General features: G+C 53.4%; 1 protein-coding gene across 4 annotated transcripts in view; it reads right to left on the reverse strand.

The window, feature by feature from the left end:
- Positions 1 to 13261, reverse strand: part of Cpne2 (copine 2) — a 37749-nt gene that overhangs the window by 12124 nt on the left and 12364 nt on the right. For all 4 annotated transcript variants that reach the window (XM_057753959.1, XM_057753958.1, XM_057753957.1 and 1 more), the window contains 10 exons: positions 10053 to 10270; positions 7652 to 7831; positions 7208 to 7282; positions 5544 to 5615; positions 4394 to 4477; positions 4068 to 4157; positions 3489 to 3587; positions 3078 to 3164; positions 1886 to 1945; positions 914 to 1047 (listed from right to left, as the gene is read on the reverse strand). In XM_057753959.1, coding sequence (XP_057609942.1) covers positions 914 to 1047; positions 1886 to 1945; positions 3078 to 3164; positions 3489 to 3587; positions 4068 to 4157; positions 4394 to 4477; positions 5544 to 5615; positions 7208 to 7282; positions 7652 to 7831; positions 10053 to 10232 — 1061 coding nt within the window. In that variant the 5' untranslated portion in view covers positions 10233 to 10270. The remainder of the gene's footprint in view (positions 1 to 913; positions 1048 to 1885; positions 1946 to 3077; positions 3165 to 3488; positions 3588 to 4067; positions 4158 to 4393; positions 4478 to 5543; positions 5616 to 7207; positions 7283 to 7651; positions 7832 to 10052; positions 10271 to 13261) is intronic.

The following is a 13261-nucleotide window of genomic DNA, read 5'->3' on the forward strand; positions in this document are numbered from 1 at the left end:
CCATTGACAGGTCCCTGAGACCCCTAATGCCTCTCTTTGGTGCTCCCACGACTTCTGCCTCCCATGTAAACACATGTCTCCAAATCCCAATGAGTCTTCTAATGAGCTTCCAGGCAAGGACAGTGTCTTGTTTGTTTACTCGTTTAACATTTATATCAAAGACACTCTGGCTGCTGTGCAGAAAATGAACTGATGGTGCCCAGGACAGAGCAGGGAGACCAGTTAAAGGAGGTGGTGAAAGGGAGGCAGACTCCCAGCCGTCCCCTGGGGTTCTGCTGAGCCTGGGGGCCAGTGGAGGCCATGGGTGACCTGGTGGGTATCAGGGTCTTCCACCTGACCATGAAGCCTTCTTTGCTCTGCATTGTTGTGTGTGGCCTGGAAGCACAGCCACCCTGTAAGCCCGATGCCCTGAAACTGGGCCATCTAGGCCCTAGTCCTTGGTTATGTTCACTCAGACACATTCTCAAAAGGCAAAACAAAACAAACAAGCAAACAAAAACCAGGGTCTCACTATGTAGCCCTGGCTGGCCTAAAACTCACTTCAGTAGCACCCAGTTGACCTTGAACTTACATAGGTCAGCCTGCCTCTGTCTCACAAGTACCCAACAGCTGTGAAAGCAGTAACCGCACTGTAGCAGCTTAGCTTCATCTTCCATCCTAACTCATTTGCTTGCGAGATAATTGGTACATCACGTATAGAAAGAGTCCAGTTTGAACCCAGGCTTGGCAGGCAAGAGTACAGGAATCGATGGGCAATGTCTGTCAGGGGACCGGAAGGGACAATAACTGTGTATATGCCTCTTGCCCGCCATTTCTAGGTTTGCAGATCCCTGGGTCCCTTCTAGCTCTGACAAGCTGAGCATCCCAGTCTGAAGGGACACAAGCTGACCTTCAGAGTCATCTCCAAGCCTACCTGTCGTAGTCCTGGATGATCTGTCCCACCGCCCAGATGGCTGACAGGTATTCGTTGGTGCCCATGGGATTGATGTAGTGCAGAGAAGAAGGATCGAGGGGATTCCCGTTGGAGGCTGTGAAGTCTATTCCAACCTGCAGAAGGAGGAAAAAAGGCCAAGCAGTGTGGCCAGTCACTCCAGATCCCCAGCACAGCTTCAGGGACGAGGAGGGCCTAGTGAACACAGAGAGTCTACACATCCCGCAGCCCCTACAGTCGGGATAATGTCTGGGACCTGAGAACTGTTTGGTTGTTACTCTTCTGCTCCCATGCTGCCCATGGCAGGGAAGGTTGGCAGCCCCCTGGGGTGAGGAGCAGGAACTGGGCTCTGAGGCCATTTGGAGCTTGCACTACAGAAACAGGCAAAGGAGCCTTTCACCTTGTAAACAAGTGACAGTCCAGTGCTCACTATATGCCAGGGACTATGGGACAAGTTGAGGAAGGAGGAGAAGGAAAATAGAGAGGGTTCAAGTCCATGGCCCTTCCAGCCCAGGAGAGGGACGAATATGGATGAGTGGAAAATTCCTCAGATGCTTTCAGACAAGACAATGAATGCCAGATGTGTCAGAGGGCAGAAAGCACCAGGGGAGGTTGGCAAAGGTGGCAGAGGGAACCATGCAAAGCCCTGGGGTGGGCAGAGAACTGCCAGGAACAGAGTGAATTGAAGAGAAGGCAGGAGCAACAGGACAGTGGAACCCTCCCGGCCACTGGGAGGAGCTGACCTTTCTCCTCTGGGGGAGGGGGTTGGTGAGGGGAGTGGGAGGGCCTGGGCCCCGTTCTGCCCTCAGCCAAGCCTGACTCAGCCCGCCCACCAGGACATCCTTTGCCCCAAGGAAGTCCTAACTAAAGTCTATCACTCGACCCAATGCTGTGGCAGAGGCCTGAGCCCTGAGGGAAGACCATGGGTAGGCTAGCGAAAGGGAGGGGGCTTACGGTGAACATGAGCTGGCAGCCTCCCAGGATGTAGTCCAGGAAAGAGTAGTTCCGGTGTATCTGGAAGAAATGGTGAGTAAATGGGTCCTGGTTGGGCTATGGATGTCCCTGTAGGAGTTGGTGCTTGTGTCCTGGAGCCTCAGGAGAAGGCCAGAGGCAGCAGCTGAGCCTGATCTGACCACAACAGACGCCAGACCTCTCTAGTAAAGGCCATGAGCGGATGAGGAACCCAGAGCACGGGTGCCATTCTAGGCAGGGACCAGCTCCCAGAGCCAGTCACGCCTGCTAATCAGTCATCCAATGGAGGAAGCCTGTATTTAACACTCACTGGGTGCTGGGCAGCCATCTCCCCGAAGCCTCGCTGCCTCCCTTGCTAACACACTCCAAGTGCAGATGCCCGTCAAAGGCCTCCCGAGTAGGGTAACAGCTAGGAGATGCCGTGTATGCTGTCAAGGCCTCTGCCAGCAAAGCACATTGATCTTTCCAGGTCAGGGGCATGAGGGAATCTCTCCAAGATAAATGCAATTAAGCAAAAATTTTTAAAGGGGCATGCCCCTCCCACACCTGTCATGCCTGCGCTTGGAAAGATGACAAGTTCGAGGCCAGCCTGGACTGCACATCTTAGAATCGGGCTGGACTGGAAGAAACAGCCAGGTGGATGCCAAAATTTGTTGAGTGGCAGGTGTTTCAGAAATGGATCCAAAATCATGCTTGGCATTGACAGGGCACTGTCTGTGGCGCTGCCACCAAAGGCCCCCGTGACCCTGTGACAATCTGGGCTAGGATGTGACTAGGCCTCAGCAGGCCATGCTCTCCTGCACCTCAGGCCAAGCCAGGCGCACTTGTCCACTCACGCTGCCTTCCTTACTGCCCTGTCTGCCAACGTGGCTTGACCACAGTGTTCTGAGTCTTACTGGCCTCGTTTCTACCAGGGAAACCATAGCTGCCTCGGTCCTCACTGATGCCAGAAGCCAGGGCGCTCAGTCCCAGCCTCTGCCGCAAGTGTACGGAACAAACCTCCAGGGTAGGCAGACGTGGTTCCCAGCTAGTAAAATCACCTGAGAAATCAGCTCACACCCTTCCTGGCTCTGCACAGGAAGGGAATAGGAGACAAAGCCACAGCATGCTCTGCCTTTCGACACACCCATTCTTCAGACAAGGAGACCAAGGCTTCTGTGTACCCTACGCTCACCTTGCATGATCTCAGGATAATGATACCCGAGTTCTTGTAGCTCTTCTTCTTCCTCTGCTTTTTGGGGTTGATGCATTCCATCTCCAGCTGGCACCGTGGGAAGGAAGGGAAGCTCAGCTGGGGGATCTCAAGACCCCATTCTCCCAGAGCCCCAGAATGCCCTCTACAACCTAGACCTGGGGTCAGATGCCTCCCCAGAGAGGTTCCCTGGGTGGCCTCCTCCAGACTACTTTCTGGATGCCCAGGCTTTGGGGCCTGTTCTCGCTTCATCCACACCCTGAACCTCTACCCCATAGACAGAGGGAGGTCCCAGAGGCGGAAGAGGAGCATGTATGTGCAGGGGTCAACGTCCTGGACTTCTCTGCAGTCACTGCTGGGACCCGGCGATCTCAGCATATATACCCATCTTACCGGGACGCCATCCCGAGCCTCATTCATCTGCAGCACAGAGGTTTGGAACTCGCCGATGAAGTCGTGGCCTCCGTTACTGTCGTAGTCGTAGCACATAACCTGGGACAGGTGCAGCATGGTCACCCCAGAGCTGTCCCAGGGTGTGCTCTCAGCCTGCTCCCACCCGAGCAAACCTCATGTCTATTGTGTGGGCATTCCCTCCTGCCGTCTGGTCTCTCTGGGTTTCCTGAGCTGCCTCCTACAGGAAAACTTTCCAGGGTTGCCGGGAAAGCAGGTTGAAGTTACCCGAGGATGAAGGCTGTGCTGGTTACTCTACCCACCTGGCATCTGTTCCTCCTCTGGCCAGGCCAGGACCCTCTGCAATGCTATCCAGCAACTCTGCAGTCCTTACATAGCAGGGCTCTTGGGGGTGGGGATCCTGCCCAAGTCCTGAGGGTGAGGCAGATCCAGGCCTTGACCCTAGGGCCCCTACCTTCTCATAAAAAGGGGCTCTTCCCAGTTTCAATATGTATACCAGGAGCCTCGCTGGGGTGGAACAGAAAGTGGGGCTAGCAGGAACACGGCCCCAGAGTCACTAACCTGGATGGGCTTCTCCATGTCCCCATCACACAAGGACACCAATGGCACAGTGAATGGCTTCCACACAGGGTCCAGAGTGTACTTGATCACCTGGGAGGCAGGGAGGAGCAGAACGCGCACAGACTCATTAGCGCCCACTAGAGACGGATGTGAAAAGATGCGCAAACCCTTAGCCATGCTTCCAACTTTGGAAGCCAATGTTCCTGTGGCCCTTTTGGTGGGATCTACGTGGCTGGGGCAGTACAGGCCGACCCCTACTGTCAGCTTGATGAATCAAAAAGTCTTGGAATGCCCCCACCCCACTCCCAACGGCTCCTTTTACCTACCTCGGTCCTATGGACTAGCATCCATTTGCCATCATCCCCTGGCTTGTAAAATTCAAGAAACGGGTCTGACTTCCCAAAGAGGTCCTGGGGGGGGGGGGGGAAGCAGGACATGTGTGAGAGGAATGGCCCTAGCAGATTCAGGGGGGCTGGAGTGTAGCCAGTCTGTCCCTTCTCTTCCCCCAACCTCTCTGGGGTTCAGCCAGAGGCCTGGTGCTACCACCTGAAAAACGAGAAACCCCCACCGCGAGGCAAGGGTTCTGTGTTCTAGAGACACCACGCCTTAGGTGGAGAAGTTACAGCAGCACAGGGCTCCAAGAAGGCCATGCCTGTCATAAGGCCAGGCACAAGGACATTAGAGACCACAGCCTTAAAACTACAGGGCAGGCCAGTGTCACGGTTTAGCAAAGGGCGCTTGCCATCAAGCCTGATGACTAGAATTCACATGGTGGACGGAGGAGAGCTCACTCTGCAAGCTGTTCTCGGACCGTGTGTTCCATAGCTCTGTGGACCCCTCTAAATGTAATAAATAAACCCACGATGCCTGTAACCAAAGGGCATGAAGGCATCTAGAAATCCATTCATGTAAGTTAAAAAGAATGGCACTCTGAAGAAGTTACATAGGAGTGGAGGGGACAGAGTGAATCGAGTAAGAATGTACAGGACAACAGTGTGCATCCGGGAGACAGGTCACTGAGGCCACTGTCACGTCTGTCCCCAAGAGGGCTCAAGGAGGGGGCTATAGAAGGACAGTTGGGATACAGGAGGGGCACCAGGGCAATGTTCACAGAAGAGGGTCTCAGGTGGAGAGAAGAGACCATGAAGGGCCTGAGATGGGAGGGGGGGGCGTGGTTTAACCTGGGTACCCAGGGCTAGCAGATGTGAGGTCCTGGGTCCCATCCTCAGCACTGGAAAAGGAGAAAATTCATAAAGCTGAGGAAAGCAAAAGAGTCTGGTCTAACCATGTGGCCTAAGGAGAGGAGGGGGAAGGGCAAGAATCTGGACCCTGGAAGGTCACAGTGGAGTCGGGGAGTGTGAAAAGGGGGCCACAACGAGAGGGTGTCCAGTCACAACTCTCCTCCTTCCCAATGGCAGTGCGCTGTCCTACGGTGGGAGAATTTCTGTTGCTGGAAGGCCTCCCTGCCTGGCTTACCTTCTTATCCAGCTTCCTGCCGGCCAGGCTCAGCGTGATGACGCGGTTGTCTGACAGTTCCTGGGCTGCAATCTGAAAGGTTGGGGCTGTGAGAGTGGGGTCTGCTCCTCCCCTTCTGCACCCTGCCAGGACCCATCTCTGCAGGACTAAGTATAGGGCAGAGGGGAGCGAGCGTGAGCACTAGGTGAGCCTGGACCAGCCTCTTGACTTCTACACCTTGGTTTCCATTTTCTGGAAAATGGGGTAACAATCAGACTGGTTATGAAGACTCAGAGAGTGAATCCCTTGGCTCAGGAGAGGGGCAGATAATATGGGGACTAGTCAGGGGTGGTGGTCACGAACAAAGGGGAGAGGCTCCGCACCAGGGAGCACAGCCCTCCTCAGGGAACACAGGCCTCGAGCTTGGTCTCCAACCTGAGAGCTACACACAGCTGAGTACACTGAGGTCCGGGGAGGATGGGGGATGTACACTAATCATCATCTATTCACGTCGTCTCCATAGCTACAGCCCTCAGACCTCAGCACAACTGCAAAAGTCCACAGTGGCCTCTCCCCACCGACGGACTCACAGTCCTGCCTCTAAGACGGGCTTACCTGAGAACAGTCTTGCTTGAGACTGACCACCCCTGCTCGACAGACCAAGGCCCTGGGGCCCTTTCTGCCTCCCTGTTCTTCACCTAGATTATAGGATGGGGCCTATCATCCCATCTCCCAGAGGAAGGAACCCAGGCCTAGCATGGGGATACAGGCATCCTGGACAAACACTGAGTGGGGTCTCCCTGCTGGCATCTGAGTGCAAGGAAGCTTCCCTGAGAGCTGACTGTGAGCTCTGGGGGGGATGGCCAGGGCTGGGGAGGGGGTGCCTTCCAGGCTGCAACAACAACCTGGGAACCATCTTGGGGACTTTTGAGACATGTTATGGATTTAGCTTAGCCTGAACTTGAGGAAAGGAGAAATTATTGAGGCGGGGAAGCAAAGCAGGGACTGAGGATTCGCATAGCTTGAAGGAAAGACTCCACAGGCAGTAGGGAGCCATGGGTGGGAGTGAGGGGCCCAAGCGCACACAGAAGTATGAGCTGCTTTTGGCAGCACATCACAGGCCGGATAAGGAAATCTCGCTTGAGGAACTCTTGCTTCTCTTGGGCTTCATTTCCCTCATCTATGAGATGGGGTTTGCCCTGCCTTCTAGGCCTCTGAGTACAGAGGAGACCATCCACAGGAAGAGCCTGCCCATAGCTGGAATCACTGCAAGGTGTAGGGGGAACCATTGCAGTTGCTAGAATCACTGAGAGACCGTGTTATATGCATCAGGAGCCTGTGAAATGCTCCCTGGGGGTAGGGGGGAGCTTCAGGGACTAGTATTGGTGGGGATACTGTGAGGGCTCTGGACACCCCTCCTCCCAATGATAAAGAGACCCCTGGCCCTGAGCCGCATCATCATATAGGGCCTTCTGACAGTCTCCTAGCCAGACAGCCCCCAGCGCATCATCTGCAGAGCCAGAAACCCGTTGCTAAGAGACCTGTTGCTAAGTTGTAAGTTGGGCCTTTTTACTCCCAACAAAGCTGGTGATTATCTGCTGGAGAAGCAGTCCATTGATGGGGGAGGGTGGCAGAGACAAAGAAGGGATGTGAAGGGCGGGCGGGGCGGGGGGGGGGGCAGATACCGTGATCAAGCCCTTCCCTGCAGGCTTGTCATTCAGCAGCAGCAGAGGCCTGGTGATCTTCTTGCTGGAGACAATCTGGAATGGGAGAGACAGGGAGGAGAGTTCAGGGAGGCAGCAGGGGCTCTTGGGGATGGGTCAACAACAGGACTGTGGTGACCATGCATCACACTGCCCCCTCTTCTCTATGGTTGCAGGTGGCAGGCACTGGGTTTGGTTACTCCTTCCGTGGAAGCTTTCTGCCCAGCCCAAATTCACTGAGCTACACCACTTTGGGGCCTGTTGGCTCCTGGGGTGTCTGCATGGTAGATGGGGAGTCTGCCAGGAGGATTGGTTAAGGAAAGGAGAGCATGGGAAATTCTGTCTTAAGGGATGTCCGACCCCAAGGGCAGAGGTTGACTCCGAGGCCTGTGTGTACCCCACTCCACTTGGGAGCCCCAGGCTCACCGTGCCAAGGCTGCAGGAGAACTGACCCAGGAAATCATGCTCGTCCAACTGCGCGCTGGACTTGTCCTGGTCAAACAGGGCGAACTTGAGTTTCTGCACCTCCTCGAAGTGGTAGTCCAGCACGAACTTCTTGGAGAAGGCTGGATTGAGGTTGTTGATGGCCGTCTCTGTTCTGTCATACTGGCGGGGAGACATGGTAACGGGAGGCAGAGGCATGGCGGCCAGGTTCCCTCTCTAGCTAGCGCCTGTCAATCTTCCTATGGATCACCTCCAGCCAGCGCTCACAGCCCATGAGCCCCAGCTCACAAATGAGAACACCAAATCTCTGAGATGCTAAGTTCAAGGGAGGCAGGTGCAAGATCCGAGCCCAGTCTTGATTCCAGGAACCTCTCTCTTGACTCTACAGAGCCTTTCCATTCCCAGGGACAAGGGTAAGAGCTCAGGCCACAGCCCCGACTGGGTAAGTGACAGAGCACAAATCCCTGTCCCCATCTGGACCTGCTTCTACCTCTGTAAAACAAAGGCCTTTGACTATGTGGCTTTCCTATGTTTTACTTTGGGAAAAAAAAAGTCACACTGTACACTGTACATGCGTGCTAAGAGAGGAAGCAGATCACAGAGGGAGGTCGGGTCAAGGGCTTCAGTTCGTGTCTTGAACAAAATTCTGGATTTGTCCAGTCTAGCATGCCTACCTCCTTTGGACACCAAAGCCTTGGAGGGCCATGGCTGGGCACTGTGGGTACATGGTAGTTTGGGCAGGAATCACCTCCTGGCCTCAGAACACACGCAGCAGAGCCTGAGTGAGTCTATTTTGAGACCCGGGCTATGTTGGTTTTTCCTTCCACCCAGGCTTCCAAGGGCAAGAGCAGCAGGGATCGGAAGAGGCCTTGACTAAGACTATTTTTAGCCTGTGTGGACAATCTGGGGGTAGTAGAGATTGGGGGTGTCTTGAGTTGGGGAGACACCACTCCCTGAGAAGCATGTGGGGCGGGTTCTGGAGACATCTCAGAGGGGATTAGAACCTGCAGGCCTGGACTACCCTGACCCCCGGGCTGACCAGGTGTCACACCTCCCTCTGTTGGCTATGCCACCAACACACCAGATAATACAGGAACCCTGCATACTCCAAGCCCCGCTGCCTCCCTCTGTAAATTGGCCAGCAATCCCAACTCTTTTAAAAGAAGCATTTTTCATTACAAGAAGCCAATGTCTGTGAGGCCCAGAAACCGAAGCATGTTCAGTGAGTGCCAATCACTCATTCAGCTCAAACAGGAACTCAGTGTGGCCACACACCTGCCATCCCAGCACTCAGGAGGAAGAGGAAGGGCCAGGAGTTCTATGTTAGCTTCTGCTACCCAAAACAAAACGCTACTATATATGCTTGGAACTATGCATGCATGCAGAATGATATGGAAGAGGAGACACTGGGCTGGGATTAGGGATTCTCCTTGGCAGGCAGGTCTACAGTCCTCCAGATTGTCTTCCTCGAGTTAATCTAAATCTGACAAATGACAATCAAAGCTAGTATGTTAGCAGTTCAAATTTCTCCGTAACCTTCCTAAACCACAGCCTTTCCTAACCCTCAGGCCATAGACTTCCAGCCCAAAAGGCCCCCTTGCTGAAGCTAGTCACTGTAGGTAAGGGAAAGAGAAAAGCCCTATTTCAATAAAGAGACAGGACCAGAAAGGGACAGGGGTTCACCTGAGATTGCACAGCAGGGAGTAGCATTGCTGGGCATGAGTCCATCTCCGGAGCTCAAGTTTGAACAACTTATTTCTCTTTGCTTCTAGCCAAGAGGGTGATTGTTAGAAACAAATGAGGAAGGTTCCTTGCAGAAAGCAAGTCCGTACAGAACTATAAAAGTTTTCCTAACTATAGCCATATAAACTATTAGGATATAATAAATATGATAATTATATATCTGTGGGTGATAATTTAGACAGAAGTCTAGCTATAAATCTATATCTATATATATGTGGGGATTTTTTTTTTTGAGACAAGGTCTTATTATGTAGCCTTGGCTGGCCTGAAACGCACAGAGACCCACCTGTCCCTGCTTGTATTGGTACTAAAGGCGTGTGCCCCCACATTACCACACCCAGCCAGAAAAATATTTAGGTTTTTTGAGACTGAAACTTACTTATTATGTAGCCTGACTGACCTGGAACTTGCAGTCCTCCCGCTTCAGTGTTGGAATTACAGGTGTGTACCGCCACACCTGGCTTAAGTAATATTTTAAGTACACTTAAAGTTTAATTGTGAAAAGTGACGGTTCCCTAAGTGGTCTTCCATCCCCAGCGTCTGCCCTAAGGGCGGGACCCCAGCATTCCCTGGATCCAGGAGGTGCCCCTCTGCTGCCCAGCCAGCCCTTGCCCATCACAGACACCGCGGCTGGCCTCACCTCCATCCACCTGCCGTTGTCCTCGGTAAAGAGGACACAGAAGGGGTCAGACTTGGAGGTGACGTCCCGGTCCAGCAGGTTCTGGCCACTCACTGACAGCTCCACTTTGCACACACAGCACTGAGAGCCCAAGGGGATGGCCCCTGGGGCGGGGGCACCCCCATCTGGAATGTAGGCCATGGGGGTTGGTGGCGGCAGCAGCAGCAGTTCTTGGCAGTCTGGAGAAGAAGAGTAAACATCAGGAGAGGACGGATACTCTTCATGTTCTACCCCATCACCAGGAGACCTCAGCACTTGCCCTTCAAGAGGGTATAGACTGGGGACACGGGGACAAGCCTGTAATCCCTGCATGCAGGAAGCTGAGGCAGAGGTTCTTGAGTTCAGGCAGGGCTAGCCTGGGTTACAGGGCAAGCCTCCGTTTCAAACTAAAACAAAGAACTAGGTGGTGAGATGGCAGGTGATGTGTGTGTAAGACACCGGCAAAGGCTTGTTGGAGAGAGAATGCAAAACACCCACCCGGAAGGAATGAGGAGTCTCCGAGAGGTGTATGGCTTGCCTTGGTACCTGTTCTCTGCCTTAGTTTGTCCTTACCCATGAGATATGCACGGACCCGTGTTGCCCATGTAAGATCACAGGACATCATAGCAGACACGGGTATCCTCCATGCATTGTGCCAGAAAACCTGGGCTTCTCCTGAGCAACGCATGGGTTAGCATCAGTGGAGTATATGATGGCTTGGGTTTTCCCTGTTGCTCTGGCCACTAGGAAGTGAGCTTCTGGTAACTTAACTCAAAACTGGACCTTGTTCGCTGCATTCCTCCCAAACCCCTAGCCCAAGCTCATGACTAGAATACAGAAGGCTTCAGAGCATATATGAAGGGTGAGTGCCCAAATAAGTAAACAAACACATCCTCCTACACAACCCTGGTCCTGCTCGAGCTGATTCAGCACAAAACTGACACTCCCAGGCATCCTTGACCAATGCAGCTGAGCAGTGTATACTGCCAACTGTCAGTGGCCCTGTTTCCCTCCGAAGACAAGGGAGTGGAGGGACTATCTCCACAGGGTAAGGGAGTTGTAGGACCCCTTTGTCACTGGCCCTGTAGATGAGCCTAAAGTTCTCTGGACCTATTTCCTATCTGCCAACACACTGTCTTACTTGGTTCTTTGAGATTCCCAGGGGCAGAGTCTAGCTCACAAACACAAGCACATTAACACGGCTATAACCCTAGTTCCCAAACACCTCAAAGGGCTTCACTGATATTCGGTCCCCTCACTGCTCAATCAGTTACTGACCTGCATCTCCCCCAGGAGGGGGCTTATGCCCCTGCGCCTTAAGAGCATGGTGGGTCCCCACTGCTTCATACCTCAGTCTTGTGGAGTACATAGTAGTACTATGCCATTTTCCAGGGAAGGAAACCGAGGCCCATGTATTTCCTCTATGTTTGTTGAGTATGGACCTCACTCCAAGACCTGCCAGCAACCTGGGGCGCACGTTCTAGTTCTGGTCAACTCTGGGGCTAGAGCTCCTACGGAGCCCCCCAGTCTGGTCTAGCTGAAACACAGCGAGGGTGTAGGACAGGGTCTGTATAAGCCTAGGTCCCTATGGGTAGCTGGACTTCAGAAGCAGGGTTGGCGTAATCTTTTTTGCCCTTTGTGTGTGCATCACTTGCCTGTCCACTTTGCTGTGTGTGCTGCATGCGTGAACGCGAGGTGTGTGTACCATGGCCACACAGGCAGAGGCCAGAACAAGATGCCAGGTGTCTTCCTCTAACACTCTGTCTTACTCCCTTGGGATAAAGTCTCTTGCTGAACAAGTTTACCTTTTCGGCTAGGCTGGATAGCCAGTGAGCTCTGTGATTCTAACTCTCTCTGCACCTCAGAGTTGGGGTTATAGGCACCCACAGTCATGCCTGATCTTTTAACACAGACACTGGGTCCTCAATCTCAAGTCCTCGGAGCCACACGCTTACAGGACAAGCACCCTTACCTACTTAGCCACCTCCCTGAGTTTTTGAGACAGGGTCTCTTATTGAGGCTGGAACTCACTGGCTATCTGGCTACACTGGCTGGCCAACTAGTTGCAGGGCTCTGCCTGCTCTGCCCCCTAAGCACTGGGATTCTGTGTCACATCATCAGGCCTGCCTTCTGTACGGTTATTGGGGAACTGAACTGTGGTCCTCACGCGTGCACATGGGCCGTCTCCCAGACCTTTAAAATTTTTGTATCTATTCGTTTGTTTATTGTGCGGGGTATGGGTGGGTGTGCATCCTTAGGTACATGGGGGTCAGAGAACAACTTGTAAACCAGTCCCCTCCTCCCTGAAAGCAGAGAAGCCCAGGGGTGAACGGAGGTTGTTAGGCCCAGCGGTAACTTCACCCACTGCGCCATCAGCCTCACTTCTCCTTTTGAGGTAGGATCTCACTATGTAGCCCAGGCTATCCTTGAATTTATACTCCTTGTTTCTGTTTGTTGCATGCTGGTGTTATGGGTACCGACGTATTTGTCCTCTGGTCTTCTCAAACGCTCACTTTGTCTGAGACAGCTGACTGTCTTGTTAAGGAGCAGCAGATGCTGCCCACAGCCCCTCCCCAATGCCGACTTCCTTTGGGACACTGCACACAGGACCTCCTGGCAGGGAGGGGATGTGGAGAGTGAAGGAGCCAGTCCTCAGCACCCCCCTTCTACAGCTGTCCCTAGACCCTCATTACAGTTGCACTTCTCGAAGCAGCAGGACAGCTCTGCAATTTGCTGGCAGGATTTATTCTTGTCAGGAAAAATCAGTTTCTGCAGAAATGGCTGAGGAGCCATGCTTGTGGTGTAAGCCAGAGGCTGGGGATGGAGAGCATAGCCTTAGCAGGCCAGTGGGCATCAAAGGTGTCCACACGGCCCCTGTTCTGCCTGGGGTGGGCATGGGCAGGATCATCACCCTACTTTACAGACAGGAAATGGAAGAACAGGAAGTGGAAGCCAATCAGGCACCACCAGGGCCACCATCCAGGAAGCAGCGGAGGCTGTTTGTGAGACCATTTCCCTAAGCCCAAGACAGTGCTGGGCCTTCTCAGAGGGGCATAGTAGGGCGAAGTGGGAACAGGCTGGGAGCCCATGAGACCAGGGAGGTTGGGACCAAGAGCAGGCAAGCCAGGGACAAGCTTGTTTTATGTGTGTATATGTATGTATGTATGTATGTATGTATGCATATATTTTGT

Source organism: Chionomys nivalis, chromosome 21, assembly GCF_950005125.1.
Source record: "Chionomys nivalis chromosome 21, mChiNiv1.1, whole genome shotgun sequence".
In the NCBI taxonomy this organism is placed as follows: domain Eukaryota; kingdom Metazoa; phylum Chordata; class Mammalia; order Rodentia; family Cricetidae; genus Chionomys; species Chionomys nivalis.